Source organism: Bos taurus, chromosome 13, assembly GCF_002263795.3.
Source record: "Bos taurus isolate L1 Dominette 01449 registration number 42190680 breed Hereford chromosome 13, ARS-UCD2.0, whole genome shotgun sequence".
NCBI lineage: Eukaryota > Metazoa > Chordata > Mammalia > Artiodactyla > Bovidae > Bos > Bos taurus.
In genome coordinates, this window is record NC_037340.1 from 52,307,664 (window position 1) to 52,332,665 (window position 25,002).

Consider the following 25,002-nt stretch of genomic DNA (forward strand, 5'->3'; position numbering starts at 1 on the left):
GAAATGATATCCCACTCCAATATTCTTGCCTGGAAAATTCCATAAACAGAGAAGCCTGGTGGGCTACAGTCCATGAGGTTGCAAAGAGTTGTACATGGCTGAGCATGCACACTCAAACTTAAACACAGCACTCACAGCCCTTCAAGCTGACCTAATCTCATCTCCCACCCTTCTCTCTACCCAATCCAACTATGTTTAACCTCTCCTCGTTCCCCAAGGGCAATGGATTCCTTCCACCTCCAAGCCTGCCTGTGCTGCTCCCTCGTTCCCGTATCCTGTCCACCATACAGAAACTCCTATCCATCCAAGGCCTCCTCCCAGTCAAGTTTTCTCAAGCCACCCAAAGAAGGAATGCTGTCTATACAGCCAGGTAGATACTCTGGAACTGGACCGCCAAGATTCAGATCCTGATTATTCCCTCATCAGCATACTGTATGGGCTCAGTTTCCACCCTTGTCTAGTAGGAATTAGCCACTATTAGAAGGTAGAAAGGAGTAAATAAGATAATTCATGGAAAGCATTTATTATCTAGCCTAACACAAGGCAAATAAAAGGTATTATCACATCCTAACAATACCTGTGGCAAGTATTTGTATCCACCTGTCCTGCTTTAAGCTGTGAGCCCCTCAAAGGTAAAAATGTGACTTCCTCACTTTTATTCTGTATCCCAAGCACTTTGTCTGGCAAATAGAACACCATGAATGTAGTTAAGTCAGAGATGTGGCTTTTCTGGTTCTGGATTTCTCCTAGATGGTAAATCAGCATCTAAAAAGTACCCAGTGAACAGCCTCCTAGATCGCACTCTGCCTCAGAGTATACATTAGCCAGTGCACTTCAGATAGGCAGAGGTGAAAAAGAGACCATAGCGCTTTTGGCCTTTCAGAGACAGTGGAGCAGATTGAAGGTCGTGGGATATGAGACCTGTCAGTTCCTACCTGCTAATTAGTTATGGGGCTGGATGGGATGGACATGGGTAGATGGGGAATCAAGGTACTAAAAGTCCTGTCTTCAACATTCTATCTGCCTGGCTGCATGCCAAGCAGGAAACACTCAAGAAAGATTCTCTCAGGAAGTGGGTACCTGGAAGTAAACATAAGGGGAAAAGATGGGACAGGACCTATAAGACAATTGGGAGGAAGAAGCTCTCAACATGGGAGATGAACAGCTGAACAAGACACAGCTCCTACATCTAGCCTCTCAACTGAAAACGGCTTTAAAGAGGTGGAGCTCAGCAGGTAAAGGTGGGGAAGAAAGAGCAAGCAAAAGTATCCAAATGTAAAAAAAGGCAGGCAAGCAATTCTGAATGACCAGAAAAGAAGATGAAGGGAAGGAGAATTGAAGGATTAATTTAAAAATAAAAGAGTAAGTTGAAGCAAGGCTGTCAAGGGTCTTGTATGACTTGTTAAGGCATTTTGGGCTTCATTCATCCTATGGCAAAAGAAAAGCAAGGGAGTTTTAAGTAAACAAGTGATAGCATCAGATCTGTGTTTTGTTTAAAGGAGTGGCCAGGCAAGGGGCTTCCCTAGTGGCTCAGACCATAAAAAATCTGACTGCAAAGCAAGAGACCTGGGTTCGATCCCTGGGTTGGGAAGATCCCCTAGAGAAGGGAATGGCTCCCACTCTAATATTACTGCCTGGAGAATTCCACAGACAGAGGAGTCTGGTGGGCTACAGTCCATGGGGTCACAAACAGTAGGACACAATGTTCATCCATCTTTCACCACCAGTCCTCTCCTCGCCTACCATCTTCTGGTTCTAGAGCTGCCTAACAGCAAGCAGGTGGCAAGAGATCTTTCTGGAGATGTGACTGGTTCTAGAGCAGGGATCTCCAAGCAAGGGCTTCTAAAGGCATTCACCCTCCTAGAGAGGTTTTGAATATTCTTCTTTTCCTGTCTTACAAACATCATTCACTGACCTCAAAAAAAAAAGAAAGAAAGAAAGCTCAACACTGGGCTCAGCTCTGCCATTATTATTTTTATCTTCAGGAAATACAATTAGGAACTAATTTCTCAAGAAACGATATTCTTTGTGTTATTCACGAAAGTCAAAAGGAGGGGGGCATGCATTCCCAATTGGCTCATTTTGAATTCTGGGCAGCTCTGAGCCCGTTTTCCTTCTTTAGCAGCCTCAACTGCAGGGAGTGGACAGAAAAGAGAGGGGCTGGGGAAAGAAAAGTTGGTCACTGCAAGAGCAAATTTTCTCATGCCAGGAGTTCTCCTCTTTCTTCCCATTAAATGGACCTGAGCAAATTCTGATCTCACTGTCCAAATTTCTTCTTTCAGAATGAACTATGGCAGCGACCCGGCCCCAGGAGGATGCACGCAAAGTTCCTGGGCTGTGGAGAGGGGTCGGCCCCTGGGCGGGCGCGTTTCCGGGGACTCTCCCCCTCCCCCGCCCCAGCCCCACGGACAGCGCAAGGATGTGGAATCCCTGGAGAAGCCGGATGGATCCTGCCCGGAAAAGAGGGATTTGGGCTCAGGCCGGGGACCCCCTCCCACCCGCGCCCGGGAACCGCCGCCCCACCTCCGGAGCCCGTCGGGGTGGCGGCGGCCGTGAACACTCACCGAGTCCAGCGTTGGGCGGGACCGCTGGGGTCGAGGACTGCGGCTCCGCCTCGGTGCCGCGACGGCGTCTCGGCCCGCCACACGCCCTCAGGGCCACCGCCCGGCCCGCGGCTTGGAACCCCGAGGCGGCGGTGGCGGCCTCGCCTCCATGGCGAGGAGAAGCGGCTGAGGAGCAACTGGGCAGGCGGCGGTGATGGCGGCGACGGTCCGGGGTCCGAGCTGGGTCGCGCGCGCGCGTCTCTGTCAGCGCCGCACTCGCCGCAGCCTCGCTCCCGACCTGGCCTTGGCTGTAAGGAGCTTCCTCATTGGCGGTTCAGAGACGGGCGCTGGTTGGCCCAGATCGAACGGGCGTTCCCCTGGCCCTCGTGGGCCCCGCCCTTACGCGTCTCCGAACGCTTGCTAGCCTGCTGGCCTGGGGCGCAGGCCCGGGTCTCTCAGTCTCACGGTCTCATTGACCGCCAGGGAGGCGGTCCCCCCACCGCGGTCCAATCCTGGGAGAAACAGGACCCTAGGAGCACCGGGCGACTGTGCACCAACACCTTCCGTTTCTCTACAGTCCCACCTGGACGTAGGTCTTCTTCCCAGTTTACAGACGTGAAAACTGAGACCAAACACAAGTTACACCAGTGTTTAGCGATCGGGGCGACCTGGAGCTGAAAAATCTTTCCACTCTCTCCAAACGGGTTCCCTAGAGCTCCCCCTCCCTCCGCTTTTTAATTGCTGCAATGTATTTAAAAGACAGAGGTTCTCGGTGGTGAAGGTGGTGAACGTGCATAGCCCCTGGAAGACGCCTAGCACCGTGGCTGTCATCTTAACAAGTCAGCCCACGCCATCCCCACCCGAGCCCAAGGGAAATCTCCGCAGCTTTCCAGATGCGCGTATCCGGGCCTGACTCGCGTCGAGCTGGGTAGAAACACTACACACGGTGCTCTGCGGAGGGTGTTTGCGACAGGTCTGGCCGGGAAGGAGAAGTGCACAGCTTCGAGCGGATCTGGAGACGCGTCTCCCCCTGGGGTCGGGGACTGGGACCGGGTGGAAGGCGCGGACCTCCTCCCCAGCGCTCCCCGCCGCGCGTAAGCACCTCAAAGCCATCCGTGGGTATGCCTGGCAAGTGGCTTCCCAGGCTGCAGGACTAAAAGAATCGCTGAAGGCCGATTACAGAGCCGTGGTGGGTGGCGAGTGAGACACCCCAGATTGTAGTCCTCAGGCAGGGTCCTTCGGACGGAGCCGGACCCGCTCAGGAGTGACCATAAGTCCGTAGGCGGGAGACATTGCTCAGCAGTGTGTAAGCACAGCTTGCTGGGAAACCCTTCATTCCTGACCCGCAGCCTGAGCTGCCAGGGGTGAGCGGCGGCCAGCCTCCCTCTCCCATCCGTGGCTGGGCAGAGTCCCACGATCAGCGCTCCCGAGGGAACGGGTCTGTTCCTGGTAGCAATCCTTTTTCTTGGAGGGGACATTTCAGCAAAGGAGAAGGAGACCACATGAGCTGCCATTTCCACAGGGCTGGTGCTTCTAGCACCTCCAGTCCGTACCACCGCCAGCAGTTGCGGCGTCAATTTGGGACTGTATGCACCCCGCTGCCCGTATTTGTAGAATCAGTGTGTGCTGACCAGAGCCATGACCTGGGAATACGGGGTGCAGCGGGCCTCCTTCGAGGCATCCCCTCTGCCACTGGAAAGTCCCTCCTTGAGAGGGAGGTGTATCTCCCACTACCTCTCAGCGGGGCTGACCCAGAGGTGTGAAATGACTGAATCCTAAACGCCTCTGAGTGACAGATCCTACAGCCGAAAGACCCACACACCAAGTCTCCTGTTAGAGCCTAAGGGCAGCCAATGAGGGCAGGACTTTCTATACACCAACGGTTCAGTTACCCAGGAAGCAGAAAAACTCACTCTATCCACACACTGAACGCAAAAGTGAAAAAGCCTGAACTCGGGAAAAATAATGATTGACTGCTGGAGACACCTGGACAATCTCATAAAAGAGTTTGACGTGCTACTTATATTTCCTAATCTATGTGGAAATAAATAGCTATTATAATAAAAAGCATTCATCCTTGGGATTATCTGAAAGATCCCCACCCAATCTGACCATACTTGGGAAAATGCTGTGGTTGAGCCCTGAAATTCAAGCCCTGCCACTGGCTGCTTGACCTGAGTCCCCCTCTGCTACTCTTCCTGGAACCTCCCAAGGCTGCATGAAGAATTACAGGCATGTACAGCTTGGCAAGTGGCCCATTCTTAGGAAATGCAGTTCCTTCTCTCCAGGAGACAGCTGCAGTTGGGTCAGAGCATGTGTGGGGTGTGTGCAGAGGTGACAGGACCTCACACCAAGGAGCCTTGCATATTCCATCCTGGAGACCCTGAGAAGGAAATTTCAGTTTGGTGACCACACATACTCTATTTTCAATGAGAGAAGACAGACTCTTATCCTCAGCTGCCCAGCTGTGGAGACCGTCCATATTCCCCATCCTACCTGATGCTCAGGGTATTCACAGCTCCCCCCACCACCACAAGGCAAATGGCTATCTTCAAAGAGAAGAGAGGAACTGAGAGAGGGCAGGGAGGCAGTCTTCTGCTCCAGATGCTGCTTTAGTCCCAGCCCACAGGAGCGCACACCTAGTGGTAGGCACTTGTCAGTCACCACACAGGTGCCCCAGAAGTCACAGGTTTCGTGAGAAGAGGACTGGACTAGAAGGAGAGCTGGAGGGCGGGAGTAAAGGATTCCTGTTTCTTTAGGCAAGTCACTTCTCTCATGGCCTCCTTTCCCCATCTAGTCAATGGAACAATTAATCATTCCCTCAACAAATACTTTTTGAGTGCTAATGGTGTGCTGGACATAGCAGGGGAGTAAGATAGAAAAGGTCTCTGCTCTTAGGAACTTACAGTCTGGATGGGGAGACAGACAATAAACAAGTGAACAAGAAAATTTCCTAAATGGAGTAATGAAAATAAAGCAAGACAGTATGATAGAAAGTTGAAGTAAATGAGAGCCTAGGGACTTACCAGGCCATTCACTGTTCTATTCCTAAGGGTCACTTGCTGGAGTACAGTACCTAAAGAAACTGCAGCCCCCTCACCCTGAGAAGGTGGCTTACAGGAGCCTTTGCCCCAATTTCCACTTCAGGACTGCCACTGATGTCCTAAAGCAGTAGAAATGTTTCTAGATTCACTACCCTCAGGCCCCAAATCCTGGTCCAAGGCTCAATTCTAGTTCCATCCATTGGCCAAGATGACTCTTCCTGTGAGTCAGGCCGAGGCCTGTGGTGCAAACTGCTCAGGGTAGAGGAGGCATTTTTACACCAAGCACAGTTAAGAAACCAAGATTTGAAAAATGAGTTCTAGTTATTTTTGTATTGCAGGTGAGGCTTGAACTAGTTTTTTTTTAAATTAAAAAAATCACTATTTAGAGACTTCCCTGGAAGGGAGCGTGGGTTTGATCCCAGCTGAAGGAACTAAGATTCCACATGCCAAACAGTGTGGCTGACCACCCCCCCTCCACAACCATTCATAAGTGTATAGATTTGTCAAAACTCAGCAAATGTACATTTATGAGATGAGAACTATATATTTTTGGTCTGAAAAGAAAAAAATTGCACAGATAATGAACTCTAGTTAACAAAATGCATTCTGAAGTATTTAGAGGGAAATACTAATGACTGCAACTTTGAAATGTGTCAAAAATAACATGAAATAATAAAATGGATAGAGGAATAGACAGATATATAAAAATTAAGCAACAGTCCAGTTCAGTCGCTCAGTTGTGTCCAACTCTTTGCAACCCCATGAATCACAGGACGCTGGCCTCCCTGTCCATCACCATCTCCTGGAGTTCACTCAAACTCACGTCCATCGAGTCGGAAATACCATCCAGCCATCTCATCCTCTGTCGTCCCCTTCTCCTCCTGCCCTCAATCCCTCCCAGCATCAGAGTCTTTTCCAATGAGTCAACTCTTCGCATGAGGTAGCCAAAGTACTGGAGTTTCAGCTTTAGCATCATTCCTTCCAAGGAACACCCAGGGCTGATCTCCTTTAGAATGGACAGGTTGGATCTCCTTGCAGTCCAAGGGACTCTCAAGAGTCTTCTCCAACACCACAGTTCAAAAGCATCAATTCTTTGGCGCTCAGCTTTCTTCACAGTCCAACTCTCACATCCATACATGACCACTGGGAAAACCATAGCCTTGACTAGACAGACCTGTGTTGGCAAAGTAATGTCTCTGCTTTTGAATATGCTATCTAGGTTGGTCATAATTTTTCTTCCAAGGAGTAAGTGTCTTTTAATTTCATGGCTGCAGTCACCATCTGCAGTGATTTTGGAGCCCCCCAAAACAAAGTCTGACACTGTTTCCACTGTTTCCCCATCTATTTCCCATGAAGTGATGGGACCAGATGCCATGATCTTAGTTTTCTCAATGTTGATCTTTAAGCCAAACTTTTCACTCTCCTCTTTCACTTTTAAGAGGCTTTTTAGTTCCTCTTCACTTTCTGCCATAAGGGTGGTATCATCTGCATATCTGATATTTCTCCCGGCAATCTTGATTCCAGCTTGTGCTTCTTCCAGCCCAGCGTTTCTCATGATGTACTCTGCGTATAAGTTAAATAAGCAGGGTGACAATATACAGCCTTGACATACTCCTTTTCCTATTTGGAACCAGTCTGTTGTTCCATGTCCAGTTCTAACAGTTGCTTCCTGACCTGCATATAGGTTTCTCAAGAGGCATGTCAGGTGGTCTGGTATTCCCATCTCTTTCAGAATTTTCCACAGTTTATTGTGGTCCACACAGTCAAAGGCTTTGGCATAGTCAATAAAGCAGAAATAGATGTTTTTCTGGAACTCTCTTGCTTTTTCAATGATCCAGCGGATGTTGGCAATTTGATCTCTGGTTCCTCCGCCTTTTCTAAAACCAGCTTGAACATCTGGAAGTTCACAGTTCACGTATCTCTCACATTTAGAGAATTTTGAGCATTACTTTCCTAGCATGTGAGATGAGTACAATTGTGTGGTAGTTTGAGCATTCTTTGGCATTGCCTTTCTTTGGGATTAGAATGAAAACTGACCTTTTCCAGTCCTTTGGCCACTGCTGAGTTTTCCAAATTTGCTGGCATATTGAGTGCAGCACTTTCACAGCATCATCTTTCAGGATTTGAAATAGCTCAACTGGAATTCCATCACCTCCACTAGCTTTGTTCATAGTCATGCTTTCTAAGGCCCACTTGACTTCACATTCCAGGATGTCTGGCTTTAGGTGAGCAATCACACCATCATGATTATCTTGGTCATGAAGATCTTTTTTGTACAGTTCTTCTGTGTATTCCTGCCACCTCTTCTTAATACCTTCTGCTTCTGTTAGGTCCATACTATTTCTGTCCTTTATCGAGCCCATCTTTGCATGAAATGTTCCCTTGGTATCTCTAATTTTCTCGAAGAGATCTCTAGTCTTTCCCATTCTGTTGTTTTCCTCTATTTCTTTGCATTGATTGCTGAGGAAGGCTTTCTTATCTCTTCTTGCTATTCGTTGGAACTCTGCAATCAGATGCTTATATCTTTCCTTTTCTCCTTTGCTTTTCACTTCTCTTTTCACAGCTATTTGTAAGGCCTCCCCAGACAGCCATTTTGCTTTTCTGCATTTCTTTTCCATGGGGATGGTCTTGATCCCTGTCTCCTGTACAATGTCCACAAACCTCAGTCCATAGTTCATCAGGCACTCTATCTATCAGATCTAGTCCCTTAAATCTATTTCTCACTTCCACTGTATAATCATAAGGGATTTGATTTAGCTCATACCTGGATGGTCTAGTGGTTTTCCCTACTTTCTTCAAATCAAGTATAGTAAAATGTTAACTGTAGAATCTAAGTGGTGGGTATACAGGTGTCCACTGTAAATTCTTTCAATTTAGTTGTATGTTTCAAAGTTTTCAGGATAAAATGTTGGCGGGAGAGAATCAGCATTTAACTTTATAAGAAAATATACAAAACTGCTTTTAATTTTCAAACACATCTCTTCATGGACAATTCCATTGCTTCTCCACATGCATGCACACTTTGTATAAAGTTGTAATCAGTTTATACAGTCGTCATTGTTATTTCTCATGTATTTCTAAAACTTCACGTGTACTATGCTTAATGTTTGCACACTGCACATTAATATGCTGCATGTTTGGGGACATAGGCTTTTTTCTAATGCAGGCTGTTTTGTTTTTATTTGGCTGCACTGGGTCTTAGTTGTGGCACACAGGCTCTTCCTTCCTTGTGTCATGTGGGATCTTTCATGCTGTGCAAGGACCCTAGTTGTGATGCTCTCACTCCACAGCATGCGGGCTCAGTAGTTGTGATGCAAGGGCTTAGTTGCTCCACGGCATGTAGGATCTTATTTCCCTGACCAGGGATCAAATCCTCATCTCTTGCATTGCAAGGCAGATTCTTGACCACTGGACAGCCAGGAAAGTCCTAACATAGGCTTTTATTGTGTAGCTTCTAAATGCACTGCACAGGGCCTCCCTTCCAGAAAAAGAGGACTGAGTTGGATGGTTCCAGCCCTTTTTCTAGTTAGAAAAGCTGGAGAAAACATTTGTTAAAGGCACTGAAGGGAATTCCCAGCTGTCCAGTGGTTAGAACTCTGTGCTTCCACCGCAGGGGGCATAGGTTCTAATCCCACATGCCACATGGCATGGATTAAAAAGCAGTGAAGAGGTACCAAGGCAGGGAAGAAGTGTGGTGCCAAGACTGAAGAGAAAACAAAAATACCAGAATGACCTCAGTATTGGAAATCTTCTGTCCTTTCCCCAGAAGGGTCTGCTGATTCTGAGAGAGAAGGCTGATATACTGTGCAGATCATGACTCCCAAAACTGGCCACATTTCCAGTTCTACTTACTGTTCCAAAGCCTTGCTACTTCTCTCTCTAGAGGCAGAATCTATTTCCCCTTGAAGTTGGGTGAGGTAGGCCCACGTAACTGCCTTGACAAACAGAATGTGGCAGGTATGATACTGCTGCTGCTGCTAAGTCGCTTCAGTCGTGTCCGACTCTGTGTGACCCCATAGACGGAAGCCCACCAGGCTCCCCTGTCCCTGGGATTCTCCAGGCAAGAACACTGGAGTGGGTTGCCATTTCCTTCTCCAATGCATGAAAGTGAAAAGTGAAAGGGAAGTCGCTCAGTCATGTCCGACTTTTCGTGACCCCATGGACTGCAGCCTACCAGGCTCCTCCATCCATGGGATTTTCCAGGCAAGAGTACTGGAGTGGGGTGCCATCCCCTTCTCCGGGTATGATACTATGACTTCTAAAACCATGTTAGGGAAGGCAGTACAGCTCTACCTGGCTCTTCTTGGATGCTGCCCTTGGGACCTGGCTGCTGGTGTTTGAGGAAGGTGTTCTGGCTAACAGAACTAAGGTTCCAGTCAACAACTAGCTTCAATTGCCAGACGTGTGAGTTGCCAAGCCTTCAGATTCCAGTTCCTAGCTGTCAAGTCACCCCCAACCTTTCAGTCTTCCAGCTAATGCCCTAGACATTGGGGAACAGACAAACCATCCTGTTTCATCCTGTTCAAATTCTCTAAGTGGTGAGCATAACAAATGATTCTTTTATAATTTGATTTATATCCCCAAGAATGCCAACAGAGGAGCCTGGCAGGCTATAGTCCAAAGGATCGCAGAGTTGTGAAGAGTCGGACATGACTGAAGCAACTTAGTACACGTGCATGTGGGATTTTCACAAACTTACAATCAGGTAGGGGAGGAAAAAGAAACATCTTGCCAAGCTTGAATCTCTCACTATTTTTAAACACAGCCCTAGGGGTGTCAAAGAGGGAAAAGCCGAAAGTTCCAGGGAGGTCTGCCTTCTCTTGGCTTTGGTTTCCTCCGTCTTCCATCTAGACTAATAAGAGCAACAGGAAGAAAGGTAATGCCCTCAGTGTTGGGTAACACTGCTGGGGTATGAAGCCAAAGTGCACTGGAGTGCAGAGGCTAGAGGCAGGGAGCCTGGAGGGCCATGAAGGCATTCTCACTGACTGTAGGGAAGGCCTCCACTGAGCCAACTGGGGAGCCAGGGGTCTCCAGTTTGCAGCTCTTCTTTGGCAGAATTGCCAAAGGGAGAATTCCCTTCTTTTTCTCTTCAGTCCAGTGACCGTTCAGGAATTGCTCACCACTATTCAGTGGGCAGGGTTTCCAAAGTCTCCTTCTCGATCTCTCCAACCCAATGGCCACATGCTCCTCATCCGTCCTCCAGTCCTCACTGTAGGGCAAACCAGGGGCCTTGCCTCAGGACCCTCTGCTCAGAGGGCCCGGTTTCAGGTCCGGCTGAGTCATCCTTCCTCTGTCACAACAGCCAAGGAGAAGCTCTAAAATCTCCAAATGTCCAACATGGTTTCAAATTCCAGTCTTGCCATCTAGTTGCTCCCCAGTCCTCAATCCTCTTCTGTAAAATGGGGTGGTATTACCTCTCTCATAGGACTGTCTTGTAGAAAAAATGAAAGCAAGGTAAAGTGCTGAGCTTGTACCATGTGTGCACGTGTGGGTAATGCTTTCAGTGTGGTGCTTAGCACGTGTGCTATCACGTCCCATAATCTTCCTAGGGGCTGTGAGTTTGAGAGGACTTTGCCTGGTAACTGTAGACCGGGGTCTGTGAATATCACTGGGGAAGCTCTCTCTCCAGACCCCCACAATCAAACACATGAAGTTCTGCTGAGATATCTGGATGGTTCTGCCTCCAAGCTGTTTTTGCTTAGACTGCACTGCATAAAACAAGTGCTCTAAAACAGGGGTCTCCAACTTCCTGGCCAGGTACCTCCTGTCAGATCAGAAGCGGCATTAGATTAGAAGTAAAGTGCACAGTAAATGCAACTCATTTGAGGGACTTCCCTGGTGGTCCAATGGTTAAGGATCTGCCTGCCAATGCAGGGAACACAAGTCCAATCCCTGGTCCAGGAAGATCCCACATTCTGCAGAGCAATTAAGCCCGTGAGCCACAACTACTGAAACCCTTGCTCTACAGCCCATGCTCCACAGAGAGAAGCCACCGCGATGAGAAGCCAAGTACTGCGAGGAAGAGTAGCCCCTACTCACTGCCAACTAGAGAAAGCCCACGCACAGCAATAAAGACTCAGTGAAGCCAAAAAATAAATTTAAGAAAAGGTAATATGCTTGAATCATGAAAACATCCCCTCACCCCAAGTCTGTAGAAAAACTGTCTTCCACAAAACCACTCCTTGGTATCAAAAAAGTTGGGGACTGCTGTTACAAAATATTTCAACTTTATTTACAACCAGAACCCTGGCCCCAACCCCAGCTTTTCGGGCTTTGCTCTGTGGGAAGATCTAGATGAGCAGGGACACTTCTGACAGGTCCAGGGCTCAGGAAGATGAGCAGGTAGGCTCCTCATTTCTTCTGGGCTTGTGCCCGGGCCCGTTGAATCTTGTCGGCTGTGGCCCCATCTGTGGATCCAGTGCAGTGGGACAATACGAGGCTCATCTCCGCCTCATTCCGGTGTTCAATAGCAACGTCCGCAGCCTGAGCCACATCCCTGCAGTTTGAGTAGGAGGGGAGATAAGTATTGAGCTGCCCAAGGGCACAAATTGTGCCTCTCATCAGCCCACTGGCTCTGCCACCCAGCACCCCAGGGCTCTCAGCAGACGCACCCAACAAGAAGCAAGGCCTTGACCTTCTGCTCAGGACCCACACGGGAAGCATACTTCTTGGCCTCATATTTATTGTGTTGCTTCATGCAGATCTCCACAAAGGGCTTAGGAGAAGAGGGTAGAAAGACATCAGGCAAAGCCCTCCTGTTCTCTCTTATGAGCAAAGCCTGTGTGTCAAGTCACATCAGTTGTGTCTGATTCTTTGCGACCCTATGGACCATAGCTCTCAAAGCTCCTCTGTCCATGAGTAAAGCCAAGTGGCTGCATTATCCCAATGTATCTTATATACCCTTCTGTCTGTATAATCCCCCCAATTCCTATCCCACACCCATACAACAGTTGTGATCTCAAAATTCTTTGGGTGAAAACCACCTACCCCAAGCTCTATTAGAGCTTTGAGATCAATTATTTCTATGCATCCACGCCATCATCTACCGTTACCCCTCACAGCAGGCATTTCCCGCCTTCCCAGGGCCTGAGTTTTGGGCAGTTTATAGCTGCCCTTATTTGACCAACCTACCACACCTCTTAACTGCCTGCCACAGAAAACAAACAACTCAACATCCTCCACTGCTTTGCAAATGTACTCTCCCCTTCCTCCCCACCAACAGGACTTTCCTTCAGACACTGGTGTCCCCTATGGCCCTCCTTGGGGAAAAGCAGCTCAGTCTCCTTTCCTCCAGCATCTGCAGGCGGACTTGGGCCTGTCCTCCCCTGTGCCTGACTCCGAAATGTGCCCACCAGTTCTGTAGGATAGCTGAGCAGATGTGTGAACAGACCACTGGAGCCTGGCCATCTCCTCAGCATTGCCTCACTGGAGATGGGCTAGAGGGAGGTCCCCACCTCACCAGGTAGCCAATGGGTGATTTCTTGCTCTTAGAAAACTTCTCTAGCTCCTCCCAGTCTTCCAAATCTGCCAGGGCAGTCAACTTCAGCCACCAGAGCCTGTGGGAAAGCTGGGCATGGAGGCATTGCAGGAGGGGCAGGGGGTCCCAGGACCTACATGCAGATCAGGCCCTCATCTACCTCTTGTCAGGGATGCGAAAGTCACGTGCCAGCTGCTCCGCACGCTTGTTTTGGCCACTGAGAATGAGGGTGGTGACCGTGTCATGTAGAGACAGGTCTAAGAACTGGCCCCCCAGCTCATCTTCTAGGCGTCGCTGCAGCCGTAGGAGCCGCATCTGATCCTCTGTAGCCTGGGAACAGGGATGTGGTGGGACAGGGATGAGAGGGACAAGGAAGGAAGACTGGGAAGTGAGGAGAAGAGGTTTAGAGAAGAACGGGCCAAACCTTGGCTGCAAACTCATTTTTGGCCTTGTAGAAGGCGTCGGCTGCCGTCTGTAGAGCTGCAACTCGCCCCTCAATTCGCTGCAAAGGCCAAAAGGGAGCTCATAGCACAGAGAACCTCGGCCGTCACCACTCATGCTGCAGTTTTCTCCCCAATCCTTGTGCCTAGGGTCACCAGTGCCAGCTCTTCCTGCTGGGAGCACTGTGCTGGTATTCCTAATGGGAATGACTAGCTCCTCTGGGACCAACTCATGTGCCTCACATCTTCTCAAGCTCTCCCTCCACAATGAGGACCAAATGGGGTGTGTGACACATTCAAGGCCTAGACTCCTGGAGAAGCCAGACCAATGGCCCAGTTTGTGGGCCCCACGTGCCCTGTGGCCCTCAGACCTCCTCTGCAGCGTAGCTGGCTCGGATGTGGAAGCTGCCCAGCTCCTGGTGGTTGTCATCCTGGTTGTAAAGGTCCTTCAGTGTCTCCAGCTCCTGATGCTTACAGAACTGGGGACAGCAGGTGGGCAGTCAGCAAGGCCAACTCGGGGGCTCCTCAGGCTCCACCCCACCCTGCCCCTGCACACACCTGTCGGTACAAACTTAAGGCCATAGGCTGGTTCCGAAGCGTCATGAAAAAATCTCCTCGGTTCAGCTCATTCTTCAGGTGCAGCAGCACTGTGAACACTGCGGGACGATAAGGTGGGGTGGGGATTCAGCCCAGCCCCTTACTGAGCCCAGGGTCCCCAGCCTCGTCCTCACCCAAACCCTGCTCACCCAGATCAGTATCCCCACTCTCGATGGCCTTGCTTAGTGCCAGTTTGCTCCTCTTCATCTTCAGGAGAAGGGGAACTTGCTCCCCAGAGCGTGGCTCATATTCCAGCAGCTGTGGGACGAGGAGGAAGGCACAGAGAGAAGGAGCTGGCCTGGGGGCCTCTAACACCCACATCAGAGCATCCAGGGAGGGCTAAGCACCCACACCTTGATGGCCAGCTCCGTGCGGCCACAGCCATAGGCTCGTGCAGCAATGTCAGAGTAGGAGACACCAGGCGTGTCCCCCAGCTTCTGATTAATGGCCCGAGCAACATCCTCGTCAGACACATCCTTCTGTTGTACCTGGAGAGGGAAGGAATGTCACCAATCTGGCTCTCACCCCTTAAACCCGACCCCCACTGCCTTGATCAAGACCCACTCTTTCAGCTCTACACATCTTTTCTACACCTCACCTTGGCCTGTAAACCCTGAATTGCCCTTGGACTCCGTTCTATATCCTCACCTTGTAGCAGGCCCAGTGGGCCAGGATTCTGCTGACGCCCTGCACTTCAGGAAGCCGCAGGTACTCACATATCTGAATGGCCAGGGGGTAAAGCCTTCGCAACACAAGCCTGGCAGACAAGGGAGATAAAGGGAACAAGGGATAAAGTAGGGTAGAAAGAGGACAGAGTGGCCCGACCCTGTAACCCCAGCCTCCCTGACCCCAAGCAAATGGATCACAAGCAGTGACCAGAAGAGCAGAGCAAGGGCTGTAATGTCTGCCCACCTACAGCCCTCCGCCCAGCACCCTTGGGCTAGCTGTACCTGTCTAGCAACACCTGGATAGTGAGCTGCTTGTATCTGTATTTCATTTTGTTAAGGATCCAGCTGGGAGATAAGTCCTATTTGCCAAGGACCTTTAGGTGGCATCTCCATCCCCTTGCCCTTCCACCCCTGGAAGTAAACACTCTGTCAGCACACTTGAGGATACTGGCTATAGGTGAGGGGGATTCCGATGTGATAGTCCCGAATAGCATTGAGTACACGAAGGTCCTGACACATGCGCACAAAGCTGTCAGGTGGAAATCTGTCCAGGAAACACTTTCCGAAGGAGGCCGCCTAAAAAGAGCCAGAGAGTAATGGAGGGCTTTCCCCTCTGCCAGCCAAACCCTGCCCTCCCTCCAGCCCTGCCATCCAGGCCAACCCTGAGCAGACTCTTCTGCATATCTGGCCAGTGCTCGTGTCCTGCAGCCTCGATGCACTGCTGCACAGCCTGGGGCAGCTGCCCCAGCTCCTGGATCTCCCGCAGGTACTCATCCGCCTTCTGGCTCTCTTTCTGGGGTGGAGGGAAAGTGCCAGGGACAGTGCGTCATGACCGAGAACACCTCTATGCCTGGCTCCCAACCCACTGGGCTGTGGTGGCAGGTCTGGAAGGTTGCAGAGGCCGGAGCCCAAATCCCCTCAGCCCCACCACCCGAGGTATTCACACACACCCCCAATCAGCGCAGTTGCCTATGAAGCCCTGAGATCTCTCGATAGAGCCCTGATTTGTGACTAGACTGCAAGGGTTCCCTGCCCCTCCCTATCACCATACAGAAGACACCAAGTCCCTTCAGTGCAACTGAGCCAGCTCTCTCTACCCCAGCCCGGCCCAGCCCATGTCCTGCCTGAACCCCCATCTTTAAAGGTAGCACTTGGCTGCAGAAACAGGGGCTGGTCAATTCCCACTCGCTGGGAAGGCGAGTGGCTTGGGGCCCCGGGAGAGGCCCAGGGCTTTACCTCATACTCCTTCTGAGCCTCCAACAACAGCGCTCCAGGGGCCATCGAGGCTATTTTAAAGATCTCCTCACTGGCCACTAGGGGAGGAAAATGGTAAGTGGGAGACAGGGAGTGTCAGGAAACCCTCAGCCCTGCCTCAGTGCCCTGATTCTGCTTTGGGGCACTAGTCCGGCAGCTGTGGTGTTGAGGAGCCCCTGTCCTGGTCACTCAGAGCTTTTACGAGGGCCTCACCTGGAACCTCATGCAGGAACTCGTGGGTACTGCGGGAGAAGACTCGGACCCCGTCCAACTCAGGCACCAGGTAGGAGTCCTCATCTAGCACGAACCTGAGCGTGGTCAAGGTTCCTAAGAGTAACCAGGGATGGGGCGGGGCAGGCCACCCTCCCCTAACCCCTGGCAGCCCTCCAAGGATACTGGATGCTCTCAGGGGCATCGCCCACCACCATTAGCCGCCTCTCCCAGGCCACCACAACAGCCCTCTCCTTGCTGCGCGGACGGCTACACCTGTGTGCACACACACACACATCTGGGATTAATACACAGGATGCCTGGCCCACAGTCATGTCTCTCACATCACTGTCTGTATCACTTTGCCTTGGGGAACTCCGCACAGGCTTGCTGCCCTTCATCTTACTTCTCTGGCTGACTTATTTGCTTCTCTCTCTCCCTGGGCCCATCAGCTTCCTGGCACACCTGGGGCCCACCGGGAACTGGGGTTTCCCTCAAATGTGCACTAGCAGGGAAGACAAGATTCAAGCTCTGCTTGCTCTGGTCAGTAGACAGGATGAATCAATGTGTCCCAGGAGGCAAGGCTATGTGCATGTCCACTCCCATGAGAACAACACCCCTCCCCCATCCTTACCAGACCATCTGCTTCGGGGGGGCCCGGATGTTGCAGTTGAACTCACACAGCTTCTCCTGAAAGAGTGCAGGGAATGTCATGGCCCTATCCCAGCCATCACCAGTCTGGCTGAAAAGTCCTTCCCCTTTGCCCCACACATCTTTCCTAGACAAGGCACAGTGCCCTGAGAGATGTGCCTTATACCTTGAGAGATGCTGTCCCCATCCAGATGTAGCCTGTGTCTGTGAAGAGCGCCAGGTGTCTGTAGGTGAAGGAGACAGCCATCTGCAGGAAGCTGCTCACTCCTGGGGCCAGGCCAGGGGGTGTCTGGGGCAGGGCCAAGGGGAACACCAGACAGACTGACTTTTCAGGATCTCCCACTGGCTTCTACAGTCCCTCCGGTTCACTCCCAACCCAGGCTCCTCACCACCGCAGAGCAGGCTGCATGGTCTAGGAAGGTAAAGATCAGGTCCTACAGCCAGGAGAATGTGCGCCACTCGGTCCTGGCACACTGTGGTCCAGCATGAGGGTGCACTCTGCAGACCTATGGTCGTGGAAAAGGACAACCTTAGACTGCCCAAAGTCCAGTTTCTGCCTCTGATGGTCCCATGGACAGGAGGCACATTTGTGGGCAGTGAATGCTGCTCCAGGGGTGTCAAGGCTCACCTGGCACCTCTGGCATCCGGCGGAGTTTGAGGTCACCCACGTTGGCACTGAGGGTGAAGCGGTGAGCTCCTGTGAGGATGGCCACCCCAGAACCAAACTCAGTATGGAAGATCCGGGCATCCAGAACCCGGTTCTGGAGCACCTCCTGGAGAGAGGGGTCGTGGGTTGAGGGAGTGAGAGAGTCCCAGACTCCATCCCTTTTCCCCAGCCCCCAGGGCCCCCTACATTGCCCATGCTGAAGTGTCTCCGGAAGTCACCATGCAGCCCGTAAACCAGCACAACTCCGTCTTCCTGCACGCAGAGCAGCTCCTCCTCAGCTGACCAGCCCAGGGACACCACGGGCCCACTCTTCCACTGCAGATGAGAGAGAGGCTCCAGAGGCTGTCCTCAGGATGCAGAATCCTGTAAAGCCCTCAGCCCCAGGGAAGGCAGGGAGCTCACCAAGAGACTGGCCAGAGGCACCCCGGAAGCTGAGTAGATCTCGAGAACCGGCCTGGCACTGGCGGGCTTCTCCTTCCGCCAGGGGTTCCTCAGCAGTGCTGTGGTTTGAGCAGAAACCTTCTGTCCTAGTTGCCCAGGCCCACTCCATGCCAAGCAGGCCTATGAACTAGTTCTGAAGGCCCACACCACATGTGGCAGGCCTCACGAGAACCACAATTAAAACATCTCAGTAAGGTGGGGTGGGGGTGGGTAGCATAGGCCAGCAAGAACCCCTCAACAGCAAGGCCCCCAGGAAACAAGGACCCTGAGTTCATCCCACAGTCCCTAAGCATGCAGTGGCAGAGGGGTGACTTACCAATGGGCCCCCCATAGGGTGCAGCAGCCACTAGGCAGTCCCTCAGTTCCTCCTTCAGGTCCCAGTCCATGCTATACAGCTCATATTTCCTGCCCACACAGAGACAAGCAGATATCAGCCTCGTCATGACCCTGCATCCACATGGAGTACGCACCAGAGGAGCTCCCTAATGCTTCCAACTGTCCTGCACAGGTCCCCTCGGGAAAGGAGGAGGGTGATGACTAGAAACTGTGAGGGACATCCTAGGGACAGCAGGCGAGGAAGCAGAGGGTGTTGGGAGGGCAGACTATGTGGCCACTACGTAGAGCACAGAGTGAGGTGGGACTAGGGTGAGGTGGTTGGCTTGGGTCTCCATTGGCAGAAAATAAGACCCTGCAGGAGGTCCTCTCAGCTTAGGCAGCCTTTCTTCTATTTCTGGTTCTTAACACTGAATCTGGCTATGGGCCTTATACCCAGGGCTCCAGCCTGTTGATAATGAACTCAATTTTAGAGGTACTGAGTGAACACTGCCTGAAAGAAATCCAAGAGGAGCTCCTTAGTGAGCCCAGAGCTAGGAGAGTCGTGGGCTACAGATGCCAATCTGTGAAAGCTTGACTCAGAGAAGGTAACTGAAATTACAAACTGCCACAAGATGACTGCAATCTGAAGCGCATATGGATCACCAAGACATGTGCTGCATGAGAAGACAGAGTAGGAGGCTTGAGGAATGCCATAATTTGATGGTTGGAGGTGGGGAAAAGGGTACAGAGAAGGAGTGGACACTCCTCCAGAATACAAGAGAAGACAAAGTTCCAGAAGCAAGTATTTTAGCTAGGATCATTTCAGGAGCCTTCCCATTAAAGACCAGGAAGATGCCATCGTCTCTCTCTTTTTTTTAGGATAGGTGAGAATCGGATTTATTTAAAAAGCAACATACTCCACAGACAGAGAGTGGGGTCATCTCAGAAGGTGAGAGAGGCTCCATTATCTCTATTGACATTCTTCTTGGAATTCTAGCCAAAATAATTCAAGAGAAAAATGGTATTCTAGCCAAAATAATTTAAGAGGAAAAAAAAAACAGGCTTCCATTTTGAAGAAAGAAAGAGACTGCTACTATTTATCAATCCAAATGATCAGACTAGCTACTTAGAAAATCCAAAGCAGTCTATGAAACAAAGAGCTCAGTAAATAATGAACAAAAATCAATATATTTTCTATACCAATGAGTTTTCTATACCATGAAGTGAAGTCGCTCAGTTGTGTCCGACTCTTTGCGACCCCATGGACTGTAGCCTACCAGGCTCCTCCCTCCATGGGATTCTCCAGGCAAGAGTACTGGAGTGGGTTGCCATTTTCCTTCTCCAGGGGGATCTTCCTGACCCAGGGATCGAACCCAGGTCTCCCGCATTCCAGGCAGATGCTTTAACCTCTGAGCCACCAGAGAGGCAGTTATACCATAGCAAGAACTAATTAGAAATATAACTTTTAAAAAGATCCTAATTGTGATATCAGTAAAACTATTAGATATCTAAGAGTAAGCCTAATAAAATTTTTAGCAAAATCAAATTTCTTTACTCAAGGATAGAGAAGACATGGGGAAATATTCTAAAGGATCTATAGACGGGTAAGAATTCCAATAAAAATCAGCCCAACTTTTTGGTGGTTAGGGCAGCACAAACTGATTCGATAGTTCATTTGGGTGGTGGAGGAGGAAGATCTTCTGAAAGAGAAAATATTTAAGAATATTTGAAAATATGAAAACAGAAATACATCAGATACCAAATACATTTAAAAGCTAAAGTTAATTAAAATTTGTTTTCGCACAGGAATAAGCAAACAGATCAATGGAAGAGAAGACAGTGCAGAGAAAGACCTGAGACTAGACAGAGGTTGTACTGAGTTGGCCAAAATGTTCCTTTGGCTTTTTAAGTAAAAGTAAAAGACACAATTTTGAATTTCACCAACAACTTTATTGAACAACGTATTTACCATTTTGTTCCACTACCTTCTCTCATTTTTCAGGTAACTTCATAATTTCATCTTCCCAAAACTTTAAAAATGTATTTATTTATTTTTGGCAGTGCTAGGTCTTCGTTGCTACATGTGTGCTTTCTCCAGCTGCAGTGAGCAGGGGCTACTCTTTGCTGCAGTGCCTGGGTTTTTCTTGCGGTGGGCTTCTCTTGTCCCGGGGAGCACTGGTTCTAGGCGAGCAGGCTTCAGTAGCTGCAGCACAGGGCCTCAGTAATTTGTGGCTCGCAGGCCGGAGAGAGTGGGCTCTGTAGTTGTGGCACACAGGTTTGGCTGCTCCAAGGCATGTGGGATCTGCCCAGAACAGGGATCGAACTCGTGTCTCCTACACTGGCAGGAGGACTCTTATCCACTGTACCAACAGGGAAGTTCTTCCCAAAACTTATCTCTCTGACTAAAGAACTGTTCCAGGTGACCTTTATCTTCCAGGGAATTGAAATTTTTTCCCACTAAGAGAATTCTGTAAAGATCAAAATAAATGGACATCCAAAGGTGCAATGTCTGCTGAATACAGTGGATGCCTCAGAACTTCCCGCCAAGTTGTAACAGTTTTTGCCTGGTCATCAAACAAATACATGGTCTTGTGTTATCCTGATAGAAGATTATGTGTTTCCTACTGACTAATTCCAGATGCTTTCTGTTAGAGTACAGTTGGTCTAACTGGGAGCAGTACTTGGAATTAAATCATTTTTCTGGAAGGAACTTGTAATAAAGGACTCCCTTCCAATCCACCAAATACACAACATCACCTTCTTTAGATGAAGACCAGCCTTTGGTATAGTTGGTGGTGGTTAATTTCGGTTGCCTCATGATCACTTCTGTTCCACATCATTACACAGTATCCAATTTTCATCATCTGTCACAATTTGTTTTTAAAACGGAACATTTTCATTAAATTTCAGTAGAGAATCATATGTGGAAATATGGGCAAGAAGATTTTTCTTCAGTCAAGAAGGTTTTTGTTCACTAAACTTACGGGAACCCCAACATTAAAGCAATTAATGTAACCAAGCTGGGGACTTCCCTGGTGGTCCAGTGGTTAAGAATCCGCCTTGCAATGCAGGGGACACAGGTTTGATCCCTGGTCAGGGAACTAAGATCCCACATGCCACAGAGGAACTGAGCCTGAGAACCACAATGAGAGAGTCCATGCATCACAACACAAGATCCAATATGATGCAATGAAACACAACCAAGACCCAATGCAGTCAAAACAAAACATAACCAAGCTGATGCAAATGGTTTTCAATGCTTGATTTGGGTATTTTGAATATGTTGGCTATCTCCCTCGTGGTATAACATTGATTATTCTCAATGAATGTCTTGATTTGATTGCCATCAACTTCAACTGGTCTACTGGACCATGGAGCATCATCCAGTGAGAAATCTCCAGCACAAAATTTCACAAACTACTTTTTGATATGTTCAATCAATCACAGCACCATTTCCATATGTTGTACAAACCTTTTTTTGTGTGTTTCAGATGCATTCATACTTTTCTTGAAATAATAAAGCATAATGTGCTGAAAATGTTGCTTTTTCTTCCATGATCAGTATTAAAATGGTTACACAGAAATTCACCAATTTTGGTAAGTTTTTTTTAAAAAATGCACGCTGATATGACAGCTGTCACAATACAATCTAACAAACTTATTTCAAATGAAGTTAAAGACAACTAAGTGCTACTAGCACCATCTTACAGGAAACACTGAAGGAGCCTTTTCATCCCAATGATAAAGATGGCATTTCAAACTGGGGCAAACTGATACTTGCAATGAGACAATGGGCCATATAGGAAGAATCACAATAAATGCTATTTCATTACTTAATCTCTGTAATAAAATTTTCTAGATGAAATTCAAGATTTAAATGTTAAAAAATAAAGCCATATCAGAACAAATCTTGTTTATTTTTACAATCTCAAAATAGGAAAAAATTCCATGAACATGATATAAAGTCTGGAAGTCACTAAGAGAAATAACAAGTGCTTCTAAATAAAAATTAAGACCTTCTGTATACTTGTATGTAAAAGGTGTAAAAACAATACATATTTATGCTTACTTCTACTTGAAAAAAGAGACTCTGGAAAAGGTTCTAAGAATTAATAACAGTAGTTACTTGCAGGTGAGGGGTGCAATCAGTTGAAGAAGAGAAGAGATGGGAATGAGACTGAGCTTTTAAACTACAGTCATAGCTATTAAAATAATTAACATTAAAAAATTTTTATAGGGACTTCCCTGGCAGTTCAGTGGTTAAGACTCCACAATTCAGCCCTTGTGGGGGAACTAAGATCCCACATGCCATGTGGCACAGCCAAAAAAAATTTATATGCTAAAGAAATCTATCAAAAGCAAACTAGGAAGACAAACTATGAGAAGGGGGAAAAAAATGAAAAAAATGTAACACATGTGAAAAAGGATTGCTGTTCTTTAAAATACAAAAGGCTCTAATTAATTGTAAAATAAAAATGAAAAGAAAAATGATCAACGGTTGTATCATAACTATGTGAAAATATGTTAAAATGAAACATAAAAAACTTGAGACTATAAAAGCTGATATTTTCATAATATGAACTATGGAAAATTCTTTTAGCACAAGACACAAACCCCAGAAATTACAAAGGAAAAGACTGATAGAGTTTATAACATGGACTTTTAACATATATATGTTAAAAATTAATACACACACTTTCCTTGTGGCTCAGCTGGTAAAGAATCCACCTGCAATATGGGAGACCGGGTTCGATCCCTGGGTTGGGAAGATCCCCTTAGAGAAGGGAAAGGCTACCCACTCCAATATTCTAGCCTGGAGAATTCCATGGACTATATAGTCCATGGGGTCGCAAAGAGTCAGACACGACTGAGAAACTTTCACTTTCACTTTGAAATGAACACAGATTAAATAAAATGAGCACTCCATAAAAATTAATACATAAAAGTCAAGTGACCACAGTGAGAAAATTTTTAACAAAGAGTTATTATGGAGAACATGTAAAGAGCTCCTTTACAAATCAACAGAAACAACACAACAGAAAAATAATTGAAGGATATGAACAGACATACTTAACAACTAGGTAAACATGAATTTAAAAGTTATTTTGATGTTTTGGGCATCTGAATAGCAAAACTTAAGAGGTTAATAAATAACATGCAATATTGCTGAAGGTGTGGTAAAAATGAAAACTTTCTCACATATTGGGAGTGTAAAATGGTTCACCCTTATGGAAGAAAATGAAGCACTATGTATCCAACTTTTAAATGTGTACACACTCTAACTTAGCAATTTCTTTTCAAACATCTAACCTATGAAACTACTTGCACAAGTACACAACAGTATGAATACACTGCAGCACTGTTTAAAATAGTTCCAAAAAAACAAATCCTGGAAAAAAATCTCCTTAAATGCCCATTCAAACGAGACTGGTTAAATAAACTATTGTATGCCCATTCTGGGGAATATTTTGTGCCCATTAACAAAGTGACCGTGTATACTGACATGAAGTGACCTTGAAAATATATTAAAAAAAGATACAATACAATGTAGTATGAACCACATGAATCCACTTATGCAATAAAAAAGTGAGCACACATTTTTACAGGCATATTTACATATACTCACGTGTATGTGTGTCAATACAAAGAAAAACTCTCATAGGCCTCCACACTAAGCCAGTGTGGAGAGACAGTGGCTACCTCTGGAGAAGGTGGTAAATGGGGGAGGGGAACAAGGAGACGGACAATTTGGCTATACAGGCTATCAGTTCAGTTCAGTTAAGTTGCTCAGTTGTGTCCAACTCTCTGCAACCCCATGAACTGTAGCATGCCAGGCCTCCCTGTTCATCACCAACTCCCGGCGTTCACTCAAACTCATGTCCATCGAGTCGGTGATGCCATCCAGCCATCTCATCCTCTGTCATCCCCTTCTCCTCCTGCCCCCAATCCCTGCCAGCATCAGGGTCTTTTCCAGTGAGTCAACTCTTTGCATGAGGTGGCCTAAGTACTGGAGTTTCAGCTTCAGCATCAGTCCTTTCAATGAACACCCAGGACTGATCTCCTTTAGGATTGACTGGTTGGATCTCCTTGCAGTCCAAGGGATTCTCAAGAGTCTTCTCCAACACCACAGTTCAAAAGTATCAATTCTTTGGCATTCAGCTTTCTTTACAGTCCAACTCTCACATCCATACATGACCACTGGAAAACCATAGCCTTGACTAGACGGACCTTTGTTGGCAAAGTAATGCCTCTGCTTTTTAATATGCTATCCAGGTTTGTTGTAACTTTCCTTCCAAGGAGTAAGCGTCTTTTAATTTCATGGCTGCAATCACCATCTGCAGTGATTCTGGAGCCCCAAAAAATAAAGTCTGACACTGTTTCCCCATCTACTTCCCATGAAGTGATGGGACCAGATGCCATGATCTTAGTTTTCTCAATGTTGATCTTTAAGCCAACTTTTTCACCCTCCACTTTCACTTTCATCAAGAGGCTTTTTAGTTTCTCTTCACTTTCTGCCATAAGGGTGGTGTCATCTGCATATCTGAGGTTATTGATACTTCTCCCGGCAATCTTGATTCCAGCTTGTGCTTCCTCCAGCCCAGCGTTTCTCATGATGTACTCTGCATATAAATTAAATAGGCAGGGTGACAATATACAGCCTTGACGTACTCCTTTTCCTATTTGGAACCAGTCTG

The 25,002-nt window shown here is 48.1% G+C and overlaps 2 protein-coding genes across 5 annotated transcripts in view; both read right to left on the reverse strand.

Moving 5' to 3' along the window:
- PTPRA (protein tyrosine phosphatase receptor type A) overlaps positions 1-2,855 on the reverse strand; it is a 170,910-nt gene extending 168,055 nt beyond the window's left edge. For 2 of the 4 annotated variants that reach the window (XM_010811350.3, XM_005214474.4), the window contains exon 1: positions 2,565-2,855. The gene's annotated coding sequence lies outside the window, so the exon portion shown is untranslated. The remainder of the gene's footprint in view (positions 1-2,564) is intronic. The other 2 variants (NM_001206500.1, NM_001206499.1) reach the window with 1 other exon arrangement.
- Positions 2,856-11,797: 8,942 nt separating this feature from the next.
- Positions 11,798-25,002, reverse strand: part of VPS16 (VPS16 core subunit of CORVET and HOPS complexes) — a 28,089-nt gene continuing 14,884 nt past the window's right edge. The window contains 24 exon segments of the mRNA NM_001015522.2: positions 11,798-12,083; positions 12,199-12,302; positions 13,047-13,143; positions 13,225-13,394; positions 13,489-13,566; positions 13,876-13,983; positions 14,063-14,160; positions 14,251-14,359; positions 14,455-14,589; positions 14,750-14,858; positions 15,052-15,087; positions 15,218-15,345; positions 15,431-15,562; positions 16,006-16,082; positions 16,237-16,331; positions 16,420-16,509; positions 16,868-16,923; positions 17,051-17,173; positions 17,274-17,301; positions 17,303-17,390; positions 17,513-17,657; positions 17,738-17,866; positions 17,954-18,051; positions 18,309-18,397. Coding sequence (NP_001015522.2) covers positions 11,939-12,083; positions 12,199-12,302; positions 13,047-13,143; positions 13,225-13,394; positions 13,489-13,566; positions 13,876-13,983; positions 14,063-14,160; positions 14,251-14,359; positions 14,455-14,589; positions 14,750-14,858; positions 15,052-15,087; positions 15,218-15,345; positions 15,431-15,562; positions 16,006-16,082; positions 16,237-16,331; positions 16,420-16,509; positions 16,868-16,923; positions 17,051-17,173; positions 17,274-17,301; positions 17,303-17,390; positions 17,513-17,657; positions 17,738-17,866; positions 17,954-18,051; positions 18,309-18,397 — 2,467 coding nt within the window. The 3' untranslated portion in view covers positions 11,798-11,938.